Raw genomic sequence first — 14,527 nt, forward strand, 5'->3', positions numbered from 1 at the left:
AATAACAGATTTCAAAAGGCAATCGAAAGCCAAGCAAGACTAGATACTGAAAGCTCACTTATATCTGCACTAAGGAAGAAACTGAACACACCTGACTAATCACAAACCCCCATGCAGCCATTTGTCCCAAAAGTTATGGTGCTCTGAAATGAGGGGGTGGGGTGGGGGGGTATGTATAAAAAATGATGAAACCAAAATGTATAAAACTACCCTTTGGTAAAAGCTGAGAATCTCAACTTTAACCACACCACATGTGAACTGTTTGATTACAAATTTGATCTGATTACAAAATTGTGGAGTACAGAGCCAAAGAAATATGTATTTGCCCCATACATTATGGAGCTCATTGTATATGCATGAAATTTAGAAAGGGGATAATGTGTTTGAACAGCTCAACAAAAAGGGATAACCAGTGTTTTTTTTTTTTTTATTCCTACAGACGCAGCCTGTCCTTCCAGCCAGTTGGAAACACGAATCCTGCCTCATCAATTAAAATGCAGCCCGATTCAGCTCAAGCGAAAACGAGTCATATCATATATCATTTTGACCAGTTGCTGTTCCAGTACCTCATTTGCATGAGAGAGCATGGAATACATTCCACCATCAAACCTTATCCAGGACGAACGTGATACGCAGTTCTTCACCCTGCTCCATGTCTACCCTCGTCCCTGTGGCCAGTGTGACATACTCATATCAGCCTGCAGTATGGCATTTGGTCTGCACTGAATCCTTTGCTTTTCCCCTATTTTTTCTTTCCTTTGTTTCCCCTTCCCCATTCACATAAACACCCTGGGCAAATAATATGCTTCATGCAAGCTGTTCTTAAGCAGTAAGCATCCGATTCAACTGCAGCTGTTCAAAGAGGACATTACATTACAGGCATTTAGCAGACGCTCTTATCCAGAGTGACTTACACAACTTTTTACATAGCATTTTACATTGTATCCATTTATACAGCTGGATATATACTGAAGCAATGCAGGTTAAGTACCTTGCTCAAGGGTACAATGGCAGTGTCCTATCCAGGAATTGAACCTATGACCTTTTGGTTAAAAGCCCAGTTCCTTACCCACTGTGCTACACTGTCGCCCAAGAAAATAATCAAATGCACATGCACACACATACAAATGCTGTGTATGTGCATACATACACAGACACAAACACATGCTGACATGTATACATGCACCTATGTATGCATATGTGCATAAAGCACTGATTTGACATCAACATTGTTGGGGGAAATAACAAACTGTTAACTGTTCAAGTTTGAAACAGAAAATGATATACATATTTTCCACAGTTTCTTGCTTCACTACGGCTATACAATGACATGGATCACAGATGGCATTATTTACTTGTAAAACAGGTGCATATTAAAGGCATACTTTGCAGGATTGTTTATCCTGTGTTTACAATCAAAGAAGCCTCCTCCTCTAACTACCACCCTGCCTACTTGTCCTAGAGTACTCGACCGAGTCACTGACATGCAAATACGTTAGAAACAACCATTGAATTTCTCCCACAAATTACTCAGACCGAACATCTGGCTGTACTGTCCAGTTGGGACCACTAATGGGACATACACAAATAATTTAAAAACTGAGAAAGGTGCAAAAATTTGGCAAACTGTACAAAAAGACATAGATTGCCAGTGAATCATTGATATGACTGGTTATTTTATGGAATATTCGAATATCCACAATATGCCACAAATAAACGATAAACAAAAAATAAACAGTTTAGCACATGATCCAAACTGCCAGTCGCACAATAAATACAGTTAATAGCTAACATTAGCATTTCTGAACACAGTTAGTAAAGAGAACATGAGAACAGGCTTTAAATTGCTTTGCATTGACAATATGTTAAAAGTAATTGTTGAGTGAAAATTATGTTTAGCCTACAAGTATTGGTCAAATTTGTGCTGAAAGCTTCAGGTTGCTATGTTTGGGCACTTTCAAAAATGCACTTAACAGTTGGTTAACTGCAGATGGTGGCCTTCACAAATGCAAAAAAAGTATCTCATTACTCACACAAACACACACACAGCAAGAGAGTGAGAGAGAGAGAGCAGCCAGGTTCTGAAGCACTTCCTCACTCACTCACTCACTCACTCACTCACTTACTCACATAGCCCTGTCTGTAATATGATCTATTCATCAGTACATCATTGCATTTGGGTCATACCTTACAATAAACCCAGCACATATAGTACTGCACTTCATAATCAGCAAGAATATGGAATAAGACCCATCCCCAGCACTCCCAGGGTCATTACAAGTGACCTGACACAGCCTGTAATGAGTCCATGTGTCTCCATTTCTGTACACCGAGCTATCTTTTTTCCGGTTTGGCACTGACACTGAGGTATTATTGTACATGCTTACTAAGATATGATTAACCACAAGATGCATTTGACTCCTAACCTCAGCAACAACAATACATTAAAGGTCAACTCAAAGGAAAAGGTTAACACATATATGGAACACAGGCCAAACAGAATGGTAAGATGTATGTCCTGTTGCAGCAGACACAAATGGCCTTGACAGGAAAATAAATGTGTTTCCAATCATCCAATACTTCCAACACTTCAGTTTCATATGACTGCACTTACCTGCATTTGGAAATCTCATCTGAGCAAGATCAAAATAAATAGGCTAAATGAAAACTAAATAAATGACAATTTCATAGGAGGATGAAGACAAAAATCCAAAAGGACAGGAAGGAGATGCAGAGATAAAAATTGTATTGAAGTACCCCTAAGGCTGTTCACCAAGAAAACCACACTTAACTTACCTTGCTATTACTAACAAGCATATGTACTGAATTTGGAACTGAACTTTATTGTTCTGAATTAATATTTGAAATGAAACCCGATCAAATGAGCTTTGGATGGATGTAAACCACCCTTTAACATGCCACGTAAGCCACTTCTACAAGAAGCCTTTGATTTATTTATTTATTATTATTATTTTATTGTATGCTCTGCATTGCCTTGATATCTTAACCGACTTAACTGAAGTTTGTGTGAATTATGGAACATGAAGAAATAACCAAGATTCTCCAACCCTTCAATCTCAACCCATGCCCTGTGTCCATAATCTTGAGTCAGTGGTTTTAGCAAGAGGTACTCATTATTCATTCATTTCTAACACAATGCTTTTCACTCATTCCTGTGACCTCTGACATGGAGAGTACTGTGCATGAAAAAGAAACCTCACCTATTGTAGATGTGTGACTGAAAGGGCAAAATGCACAGTGGGATTTACTAAGAACTTAAGCATGTGCAATACCTTTTACTACATGTAAAACCAATAACATGACCACTGAATGGTCATGGTATTTGTTTTGCAGCAATCACTGGTTGTGTTATTAGTTTTGTGTGCTGTTGCAGGTTTTGCGCATGCTAAAGGTCTTGGTAAATCAGGCCCAATATTTAGAACACAGCCTCTCCTCCTCCCCCTTCCCCCTCAAAAAGAAAAACAGCGGGTCTGTCGTGGTGTCTGACCTGCTGAGGTTCCCGGGGGCCGGGCTGCTTGGTGCGGCGGTTGGAGGCGGTGGTGGTGGTGATCTCGGTGATGGAGGTGGACGTCTCGGAGCGGTTGGCGGTGGCGCTGGAGTGAGGGGTGATGGACGAGGGCGGGTCGCCCACCAGGCGGACGCTGCCTTCCACCCGGACATTGGGGTCCCCCTCCACGGCCATGTTGAGCACCTTCAGCCCGTTGTAGTAGAGGCCGGACAGCTGGCCCTGGAAGGGGCGGGTGCGGTCCTTGCCCCCGATTTTAATGGTGGTTTGACTGTTGAAGATAGTGAGCTGGCGCCCTGTGGGAGACAACGTCGCAAACAAACCAGAGCGGTGAATTGCCCCGCTACGCCCGGCACAGAAGGGGCCTCGGACAGAATAATCACGGCGTGATTATTCGCCGGGCGGCCGACGAGGGCGATAAATCTCCCGCCGCTGCCACCGCCGTGGCGACGGCAGCGGCGTTAATTTATCGTGTTCACGATGATGGGATGCCAATGAAATGCAGATTAAATAAAGGAAATAGAAATGCACTGTATCCTTGTCATAGCGGCTTTGCTAAAAGGGCAATCAAGTCCATTTAAAAAAATAAATGTAAAAACATAAGTATTTGGAGGAAAATAAATGTGTTCCTTTGGAGTTCTGTCCAAATTTTAATCGAAAGAAAGTACACAGAAAGCTAATTACAGGTTTCGGGTTTATGAGAAAACAGGAAGGTTTTTTTTTAATATGATTAATGACATATGTTTTCTTTGACATCACACATAGCCAGTGCAGAACAAGAGCATCAAAAATATCTTTTGATTTCTTTTCATTGTAATCCTCTTATGACAGCTTCCATTAAAAATGCATTTTTTATGTTGGTGTGAGTGCATGTGCCTGTGTATATTGATCAAAACAAATTCATATGCTATCTCCACTACATCGAGCAGTAATAATAGTCCATTAGCACAAGCACCCTCTTTCCCAAAGAGCGCTCTAATGTTCAATTAATGCAATCAATCCTATCCAGTAAGAGAAATGCTGATGTAAAATAGTTTAATAAATGTGACATGTTTGTTCTTGTTTTATGAGTGAAGTAATCAGTAGCAAGGATTGTACAATTTTTTGTCTGTTTAACATAATAAACTGATTAGCAGTATCTGGTAGCTTCGCCCATTAAGATGTTCATGAATCCTTCTGCTTTTATAATTATTACTCAAGTAATAATTCATTTATTCACCTATTTATTTGAGCTTTGCATTTCTTTCTGATTTTATTCCTTAAGATCAACATTCAGCGATCAAGAGAAATTAAAGGATGTTTTTACCTCATCTAGAATAAGGGGTGAAATGCAAATGCTACTAATGTACGTGCAACATGAAGTTATTCATTTTTAATGATATTCAGTTGAAGTAACTGAGTTCCACTGTTCTGAACCAAATGCTATGCTATAGTCCAGCAGCAATGCAGGAAGATACAATATATCCTATCGGAAAGCAAGCTGGCAGGATGTTTGTTTAAATGTATGTTTCAGTTGTAAGTGAGTCAGTTTGGCCTGCTCCAGAACTCATTTCTGATTCCATTTCTGATTGCCTTTCAGCAAGGACAGGAATAATTGAAGAGGTGATTCACATGTAAAGATGACTTGAGTATGTAGCACAAGACAAATGATTCATTCAGGGCATTAAATCCATTAAAATGCAACATTACAAAAGCAAACCTACAAAAGAAATCACCATTTTTCATTGGTGATACAGCATAAATTTCTTTTTTAGCATACAAGTAATAAAACATGCACCAAAATCAGTGTTTTAATTAAAGAAAGAAAAAGGTTTTCATTTCCTTATGTATATTTTCAATATTTGTTAAAGGGACTCCACTTCATTTGCCAAATTATATTGCACTCTATTTATAACTGTTATGAATTTTAACAGCGTTTTTCAATAATTCATAGTAAAAGCACAAAAAATCACAGATATACGTGACATATATATGCAAATAAATATATAATGTGCTATAATATTCATATCATTTGCTACTTGGACATTTTTTAAATTGACCATTTAGTTGTTTACAGAAAGATAAAACAACACTAAAAATCATTTATCGATATTTTTGTTAACAGTACTAATATTACTACAGAAGACTGTGTTATAGTTATGTTTACAGTCCCTTTAACCTGAGGTTAACAGGAAACACTAAACATATGTCACTTCCATAAAATATATGAACACACTATGACACAATATGCAAATATTTCAAACTACATTTTGCTGTTTTTTTTTTACTTTCCTTTTATTTGGTATTACTGGGAATTTATATTTTTGAAGTTTATTAGTGGTACAAACTGTTACTTGGTTATGTTCAAATTATTTTTATTTGAAGTTTTAATCAATGTTTTTTACCTTTGTCGAGTAGCCATTCGTCAACTACTCGACCAATCCGATATGGGATTCGCTGTCTAGCAATCGCCAGGCGTTCGTTATCATTGTTGCCTTTAAAGTTTAAAGAGACATTTCATTGGTTAAAATCTGTAAGGTCAAAGGTTAAATGTTAATACTTAATGCCTGAGCTATAACAACTGTCACAAGAGTTTTTGTAAGTTTTGGAAGTTTAAAAAACAAAGCTACCTAAAACATTTCATTGATCAAACCTTTCACTCAATCATTTAATTTTTAATTATTTTAGCAAACAAATTATTTCTACATTAATTGAGAATTAGAATGTTGAACCTTCATCTAGGTTAAACAAAGACAAAAAGAAAAAAGATAAGCTATAAAGTTAAGCTATAAACCAAGCCAAACCACAAGTTTAAACATATCAATGTCATATCTTTTCAAAATAATATTCATTACATTTTCACTTTTTTCTTTGGTTTTTTGGCATTTTTTTATTCTAGTTATACATTTCTCATATACTCTTTTTTAAATTTAATGTTTTACACAATACATACACCCAGTTAGTGATTTAGAATAAAGCAAAAATGATTAAAGAAATAAAATGAGACATTTATAACTTATTAGCTGTCCTCTTCCCTATGGAAAACACACTACTTTGCAGGCTACAAAAAACCAACAGCATGTTCAGGGCATAAACCTCCAGGGAGAATTTTATAATCGACAGCGAAGAAAATGAAACAGGAATTCAGGCACACAGTGGCCTGCATTCAATCGACATCTGTTTTTAACTTTGAAGTTAAAAATGTATAAATGTATAAATACTTCAACAATCAGTAAAATTATGCTGCCAAACCGTGTCTGTGAAGAAGAAGAAGAAGAATAAGAAAAAATAAATAAATATGTAATTTCATTAATTTGGATCTCATAATTCATAAATGGCAATTGAATCCAGGCCAGAATCCTGCAGCAAGGACCAGCGAGTACACTGTGAAGGCGTTGACAAAAGCATCAAGAATAAAGATATTTATATCAACCAGAAACAAGATCTTCCTGCCATGTTAAGGAGTGTAAAGAAATCTAACAGCCTGCAGAAATGATACTTTACATCACCCCATAAAATATAATTGAGGTAATTACCAATACACCGCAAACAAGTAGTGCATTTTACTCTAGTTCATCTTCTTTCTGCTCTTTTGCATTTTAATTGTGCATTTTAATTCCTGAAAATATGCGTTGTGTTCGTAACAGTCTCAGTATAATTACAACTTAACATGTCACTGAGTAACTGAACAACCCCACCCCCGCGAGTTTAATTAGAGCAGTCATCTCCCGAGTGCAATCCATGCACTGCGTCAGCTAGCCTGAAAAGCATTACAATTTCTCTTTTCTGAAAGTGAACGTACGGTATTGATGCACATGCCACCGATTAGACAAGGGTGGGATTTGGTTGTTATGTAAGTACGGTATATGCCTCACGTAATGGTGCTGAGTGAAAACGAACAGTCTGCATATAAACTAAATTTCCTTAAAGACGAGGGTGTTGTGCTGAGGGAGTGGGGGGGTGAGTGTCTCTAAAATCGGTTAAGACTCGTTCCTTTCTATTCTGTAAGAGGGTCACCAAAAGGGCGGTGCGAAAGATAACCCCCAAAAATGCCTCCCTCCCCCTGCACACGCTCCCATCGAACTCACTGGAAAGTTACAGATAAATGGATGGAGTGGCAGACAGAGACAGAGCGAGTCAGAGAGAGAGAGAGAGAGAGGGAGAGGGAGAGAGAGAGATACAGAGAGAGAGAGAGAGAGATACAGAGAGAGACATAGAGAGAGAGAGAGAGAGAGAGAGAGAGAGAGAGAGAGAGAGGTGGAGATGGTCTCTCACTGCTGAGCAGCGCTCTCTGCCGTTCCCTGTTTGCACGCCTGCAAGTTTGTTCCATTCAAAAAAAAACCGTGTGTGAGAGCAACACTGCTGCAAGTAACAGGCTCACTGCAACATTCAGCACACTGCCAGTTTGTGTGCGCCAGATTATGTGCATATTTGAAAGACTGTGTGTTGTGCAATTTCATGTCATGAGTCATGCATTTGGCAGTGTGTGTATGTGCGCATGTGCGTGCATCTGTTTGCATGTGCGCACGCATGTGTGTGTATGCATGTGCATGTCCACACCACTCATGTGTGTGTGTGTGTTCATGTGCGTGTGCATGTGTTGGGTCTGTTTGTGTGTGTGTACACCACTTACATGTGTGATACTCTCATATAGTCTCTAACAATATAAACACAACAGGGCTAAAATACACTGTTAGACTTAAATCAATGCTGAATTGCTAAGTGGACTTATTTAAAAGCTGAGCTTTTTTGGTGAATAGCATAAAACCTTTCAATGGATTCAATGAGCTTTTTATAATAAATTAACAAGCACAGATGACTAGCTCTTAACCACTGATCTTTTTTTAGACTTAGGTATTAAAAGCTCACTGGAAGTTACTGTCCATCAGAATTCAACTTTATTGCATAGTTCACCTTCTTTTGTGTTTTGTGTTTTTGCGTTTGAGTTCACATGTTTTCATTAGTGCATAAACAAGCTGTATTTTATTCTCTGCAGCAGGAACATGTAATATCACAATCAATACTCATCTATTTTTTAGCGAGAAGTGTCATTAATGAATGCATTATAATTTGCCGCTCTTATCTTTGGTTCACACCCTTGTAACAATTAAAATTTAAATTTTAGTGGGTTTATCTCAGCCTCATCCCTAAGAGGCCATGTCAATCAATTTCCCATGAACACAATGTGCTCACAGCAAATTGATCTGTTTTTCAACATAAGTTAGGAGACATCCTCCTCTTAAAAGGTCATTTCAGGCCTGACACTATGGAATACCTCTGAGGTCATGTTAAAAAAAAAAATAGTCACAGATAATAGCTCTCCTGTGACACGCATCATGTTATAATATATTTCCAGACCTAGTGTCATGAAAAGGGAGCGATTATCATAATATTTTTCACATATTAAACGTAAGCTTTGTGTACATTCTCATATATTCCTAAATACATACTTTTTCTTTTTATCTAAGTAATGTATTTTGCAATATACTAATCAATTGTATTTTGGCATGAGCTTGCAGAAGATCATTCCACACATAGAGCAGCAACATTGCTCAGCATTCACTCTAATATATTCTTCATTCACAGCTATAAAATGCAAAATATCTGAGAAATCATCTTTACTTAATATGCGTAACAAAACCAAAAGGCTGAAAGCACTTTCGGCTACACTGAAAACGCATGTGTTCTCACCACTTAATGAGTCATCATTAATAGTCGGCTAATGCTTACACAAATGGAAACATGGTATTAATTGCTAATTAGTGTCCATTAACATAATGCATTCAGTGTTGTTTAGTCTATGTCCATAATGCATTACATAATGCATTCAGCGTTTTTTTGGTCGATGTTCACATTAAGAATTCTATGAGTGACTGAGCAGGCTGCTCAGAGCATGCTCAGATGGATCTACTCTGCTCTAATTGTAAATGTTTGCAGTGGGATTTGATAGAGGGGGGTTTGATTTTTTTATTATTATGTTTTGCCTGGTAACTTAATTTTCCACTTAACATCTAATCTGGGATTAGTGGCATGTTGTTATTAGTTCACCTCACAGACTGCCTCTTGATTACTAAAGGGATTAAAATCTAAACGTAAATCAATCAACATTGATGTTTTGGATACATTTACTTTATTTTATTTTTTATTTCTATTTATTTTTTTTATTTTTTTGAGGGGGGATTTTAAAGTGTTGGATATACCATGTCAGCTGCAGTGAATCATGGACAGGAAGAACTATGAAGAAGTGAGGTGTGTGTGTGTGTGTGTGTGTGTGTGTGTTTGTGTACAATAACTTGCACAATACATTATAGGTCAATGGTGGGGATGCTGTGGTACTTGCAGAATTTTTTATATATACAGTACCAGTGCATATAGTATGTGTGACTATTGCTGTAGACGAGAATGTACATGTTTGCATTTTAATAAAATAAAACAGAAATACAAATATATTACCCATTTCTGAAATTCTGAAGCAGTTGTCAAGCCTTTCAGCAGGTAAAACGCTCTCCAGTTCAATAACTCAAAAACTCTGAGCCTTGGTTTATATAATAACATCACTGTCATTTCACTGACATTATAAAGTATACCGGGGATAAAAACACAGAGTCAAGAACAAAACATTCCTGCACACAATGCTAATTTTTCCTTTCCACACAGTTTTAGGTAGTTCTGTTCCTTCCTGACATCACTAACATTCTAATTCTGTATTTTTTCTTTTATATAAAAAAAAAAAAACAAATAACTTCAGGGCTGTAAAACAGGGTAAACTCCGGCAAAATGGAGCTGGTTTCCTACCTGCGGGGTATCGCTCAATGACAGGCAGGTCGTCCACCTGTAGCGTGGCATTACCACCACTCCTCGTAAATCTCACGATATGGTACTTTCCGTCATTTACAAACTTTGCGGTCTCTTCGATGTTAATGTCGTCCGTCCCCACGTTGAACACGACTCCAATGTTTCCCTTCTCCTGCAGGAAACAGGGAGAAAACGGTCTCATTTGACGAATTCAGTCAGGAAAATGAGATAACTCAGCATGTGACATAATTCAGCATGTGACAAGAAAAAAAAAGAAAAAATTTCCTAGTAACCAGAGTCACATTGATGATGAAGATGACAACTATGTGCATAGCCATTACTATAATAATACTTGACACCTTAGATCACAGTCAGCTGTCAGTAGCAGGTGTCAGAGTTCCAATCACAGGTATACCAGAGACGTTTTAGGATGAACCCAGGAGAGATTGTGGGTTGTGGGTTGTGGGGTTCCTTTAAGTCACTGATTGGCTAAATAATCCACACACCTTGTTTTCATGGCCTTAACTGACCAAGACATGGAGAGGCATTATGCTATTTTCTTTTTATTTTTTCTTGTGAAATCATTCTTATCTCTCTTATATTGTTTGCATATAGCATATAGATACATTAATAGTACAATATAGACTTGTGTGAATATTAACATAGATGCATAACATCTGTCAGGTTCTATAGTCAGAAGGCTTTGCAGTATATGCACACACACACACACACACACACACACTGCAGTAATGAGATTATGTTGCACAATCCAAGCAACCAAACTCAGAAAAATGGATCTGTCTGAGTAACACTTGTAGAGAAATCTCCTGACTGCAGCAACTTACAAGCCCTTCCATTACCCTCAGCAAGACTTTGTAACCCCCCCCCCCCACCTCATCCCCCAAAGTGGTCTGAGAACCATCTGGCGAGGTCTGGCATCTCTAGCCAGGGCTGAAACAGGCAGCCTCTCTCTCCTCTGTGCTGATAGCACATTGTCATTACTCATATTAAATCTGGCATTTTCTTCCACGAACATTCTATATAGCAATTCCCCCTCAGACAGAGGAAAGCTAGTCTGTTTATTTAAACTTTAATAAGAACAGGCTTAGCATTCTAAACACCTCAAATATCACTTCTAATTAGCTAAAGAAATTTGGAGTCAGGATATATATCAGGTTTACAATAGCACACTGACAGGATTTTATTAAGCAGACAGTGTGTCATAACATTGGGTTATTTAGCCAGAACATCTTTAATGGATACTTTAATCTTTAATAAATACTGAGTGCTGAACTGTCATGAAAGTAGTTACTATATAAACTATGAAAACAACCATTACTGAAACTATGTCATAATCGAATCAGGTCCGAAATCACAGAGAAATGACTCAATATGCATGTTCTACATTGGATACATTATAAATATACATCCCTAAGGGAGGTCTTTATTAACATAAAGCTGTGTGATGCTGAATTTAGTGGTATGGACCATTTAGCAGATATGTCTGTTTCCACATGCGTGCGCACATGTGCACACAAGCACGTGCACACACAATCCCACTCTTCATTTCCCAGCACTGCAGAAGTACCCCGTCTCTACCATTACATCTTATCATTTAATTACCCTTGACAGCTTTATTTTTGATGTGAACTCTATTAATGCCTTTATAGTGGCAATTATTATTAAAAAATGAGCACCGCTTTTCCATTCCATGAATTAGTCTGTCTTTGTGTCCATCCTCTTCCCTCTCCCTCTCCCTCACACACACACACACACACACAGTGAGTCAGATTTGCACATACAAACGGCCACTCAAAAAAAAAAAAATAAATAAATAAATCTGAGAAAAGAGAGTCCAGTGCTGCAATGTGTGGTTTTAACCACTAGGTGGCCACAGGCTTTGAACAATGTTATGAAACCACCAAGCTCCACACTGTACTTAAGTGCGCATTGGGGCAATCAGACAGTACATAGTCATTTTCTTCTTGTAGCTGCAGCACAAAATAGCTGTCTGAACACACATATATCAATCATTACTTAGAGAATACATTTTAATAGTTATTCTAGTCCACAGTGAAGATACAGCAAATCACACCTCACTCACTTTTGATGCAATGTACTCCTCTCACATGTTATATTCTCTGTCTCTGACCAATGAGCTGGGTGTAAACCACCAAAATCCTATGCCAAAGACTTGACCAGGATCCTACCAGCACTCCACTGACTATCAGCCCTTTCCTGTCAAGGCAATTAGTCAGTGGCCAGCTGCTGTACGATGTAATCAGAAAAAAAACAGAGGTCTGTCAGTGGTCTTGTGGACAATTAGTTCGGAGGTTGTCCACAAATGAACTGAAACAGCCCAGAATGAAGACCCAGCACAGCAAAATGTTCAGTGTTAAATCAACTCTTATGGTGAACATATGGCCCATATTGGACTCATATAAACTCTGCTGGAGTTCAATTAACACTTGACAAGCGGGAACTGGCTTTTGCATCTCAGATCCTGCATCATCAAGTATTGTGCTTCCAAGGTGGGAGCTAGGTTTGAACTCATAAAAAAAAATAAAAATAAAAATAAATTAAAAAAATTTAAAAAGCTAAACATCTTTTTTCTCCCACCACGAGAGCCTTTCCTGACCATTTTCTGTCTCACATTTACATCCAGCACATCCAGCGTTAATGAGTCACCAGTAAGGCAGCACAGGGGATGAAACAGCACAGGGCCAGCTGTGTGCACACCTGCGGTGTGGAGAGGTGAAACGAGTAACTGAGAGACAGCAGAAACCAGCTGGGCCTGTCCCTCAGTGTCATGTGCTCATGGGTTTGAGAGCATCACACGCGTGTGCAAGCACACATGCACACGCGTGCAGGGGAGACTCACGACTCACCAACAGACAGGAGGGCCTTGGGCACGTAAAAACTGGATTTAAAACCATTTTAATTTCCCCTCTCTCCCATTCTCTCTCTCTTTCTCTCTCTCTCTCGCTCTCGCTCTCTCTCTCCCATTCTCTCTCTCTCTCTCTCTCTCTCTCTCCACAGACCATAGTGGCTGCGTCAGCTGAAAGTGGGGCAAATCCATATCGCTTTGTGTCCCAGGGCATTCCTTCTAAGAAGTCAGCAGTAAGGAGTTACAGTCGTTATAAGTCCATATGCTACAGACTAGCAGAAGAATGGCACAGAATGCATTAATGCTAGAGCTGTCTTGAAGAAATTAAATAAAAGAATGACCAAATGAGTGGTGTCATGAGCAACCTTATGGTAATGCCCTTCACTTTTAATGTTTGATGTGCTTTTGGTAAGTGGGCGAGGATTGCAGTGGAGCAGACCAGGACCCTCACCATCAGCAGAACACAGCCAGAATTAGGCTGGCACGCTGGACCAGAAGCTCCAGATCAACCAGTTCCAAGAACCAATCACAGCAATGTTATATTCAAGGGGGATGGTGTCACATACTATGCCATACTCCACCACAGTAGCACTCAGATTTTGAAAAGCGACCATTTTGAGGACAAAATGCATTGCACTCATTGCCACCTTTTTCACCTCTCTTGTTTTTGCCCTGTGTAAATTCTATAATAGATCTAGCAGAAGAAAATTCTCTGTAATACAATTTTGACAATTGTGGTTATTGTTGAGGCACAGCGTACACACAAATATGTTCTACACTTTCATAAGGAAGGTTAGTCTGTACATATAGGCTTGTCAGATTGTATTGGGTGTTCCTTACACCTATGGTTTAATATGACGCTATCACCTTCATGTAAAGCAAAGGCCGCAGTTTGCCGTGCTTTAAAACTAAAAAAACATTTTAGAACTAATTATGTGAGCAGAGGAGTCAGATTGACACAGCGACTTATTGTGAGCAGGAAAGCTTGTAGATGGCACAATGTGCATTATCTGTCCGTTGGGAAAAGGAGTTGCGCGATGTAACTTTGCTGGACTTGAGGCATTTGGACAGGCTGTCAGTTCTGATGGAATCATAGCGCAGGAAGCCATTTTCACTTGTTGCAGGCAGAGCGCTTGCTGGCCGGCTGGCGGGAAGGTAGGCTTCGGCTTCCTGTCGCAGGTGATAATGAAGACAGGGCCACCCCATGGCTATGTCATTCTCTCCTCTCCCTGTCATTATCGCCCCCCCCCCCCCCCCGCTTTCTCTCTCTCTAAAAAAAAAAAATCCCATCAGCCTAGATTTAAATCCCTGTTGTTTTCATGACTTTTGTTCTTTATCTA

At 38.9% G+C, this 14,527-nt stretch overlaps 1 protein-coding gene across 26 annotated transcripts in view; it reads right to left on the reverse strand.

Annotated features, from left to right (window-relative positions):
* nrxn1a (neurexin 1a) overlaps positions 1–14,527 on the reverse strand; it is a 253,804-nt gene that overhangs the window by 26,803 nt on the left and 212,474 nt on the right. For 15 of the 26 annotated variants that reach the window (XM_035405913.1, XM_035405890.1, XM_035405894.1 and 12 more), the window contains 3 exons: positions 10,301–10,472; positions 5,911–6,000; positions 3,509–3,822 (listed from right to left, as the gene is read on the reverse strand). In XM_035405913.1, the coding sequence (XP_035261804.1) occupies positions 3,509–3,822; positions 5,911–6,000; positions 10,301–10,472 (576 nt within the window). The remainder of the gene's footprint in view (positions 1–3,508; positions 3,823–5,910; positions 6,001–10,300; positions 10,473–14,527) is intronic. The other 11 variants (XM_035405914.1, XM_035405901.1, XM_035405905.1 and 8 more) reach the window with 1 other exon arrangement.

This window comes from Anguilla anguilla, chromosome 2 (genome assembly GCF_013347855.1).
Source record: "Anguilla anguilla isolate fAngAng1 chromosome 2, fAngAng1.pri, whole genome shotgun sequence".
Classification (NCBI taxonomy): Eukaryota; Metazoa; Chordata; class Actinopteri; order Anguilliformes; family Anguillidae; genus Anguilla; species Anguilla anguilla.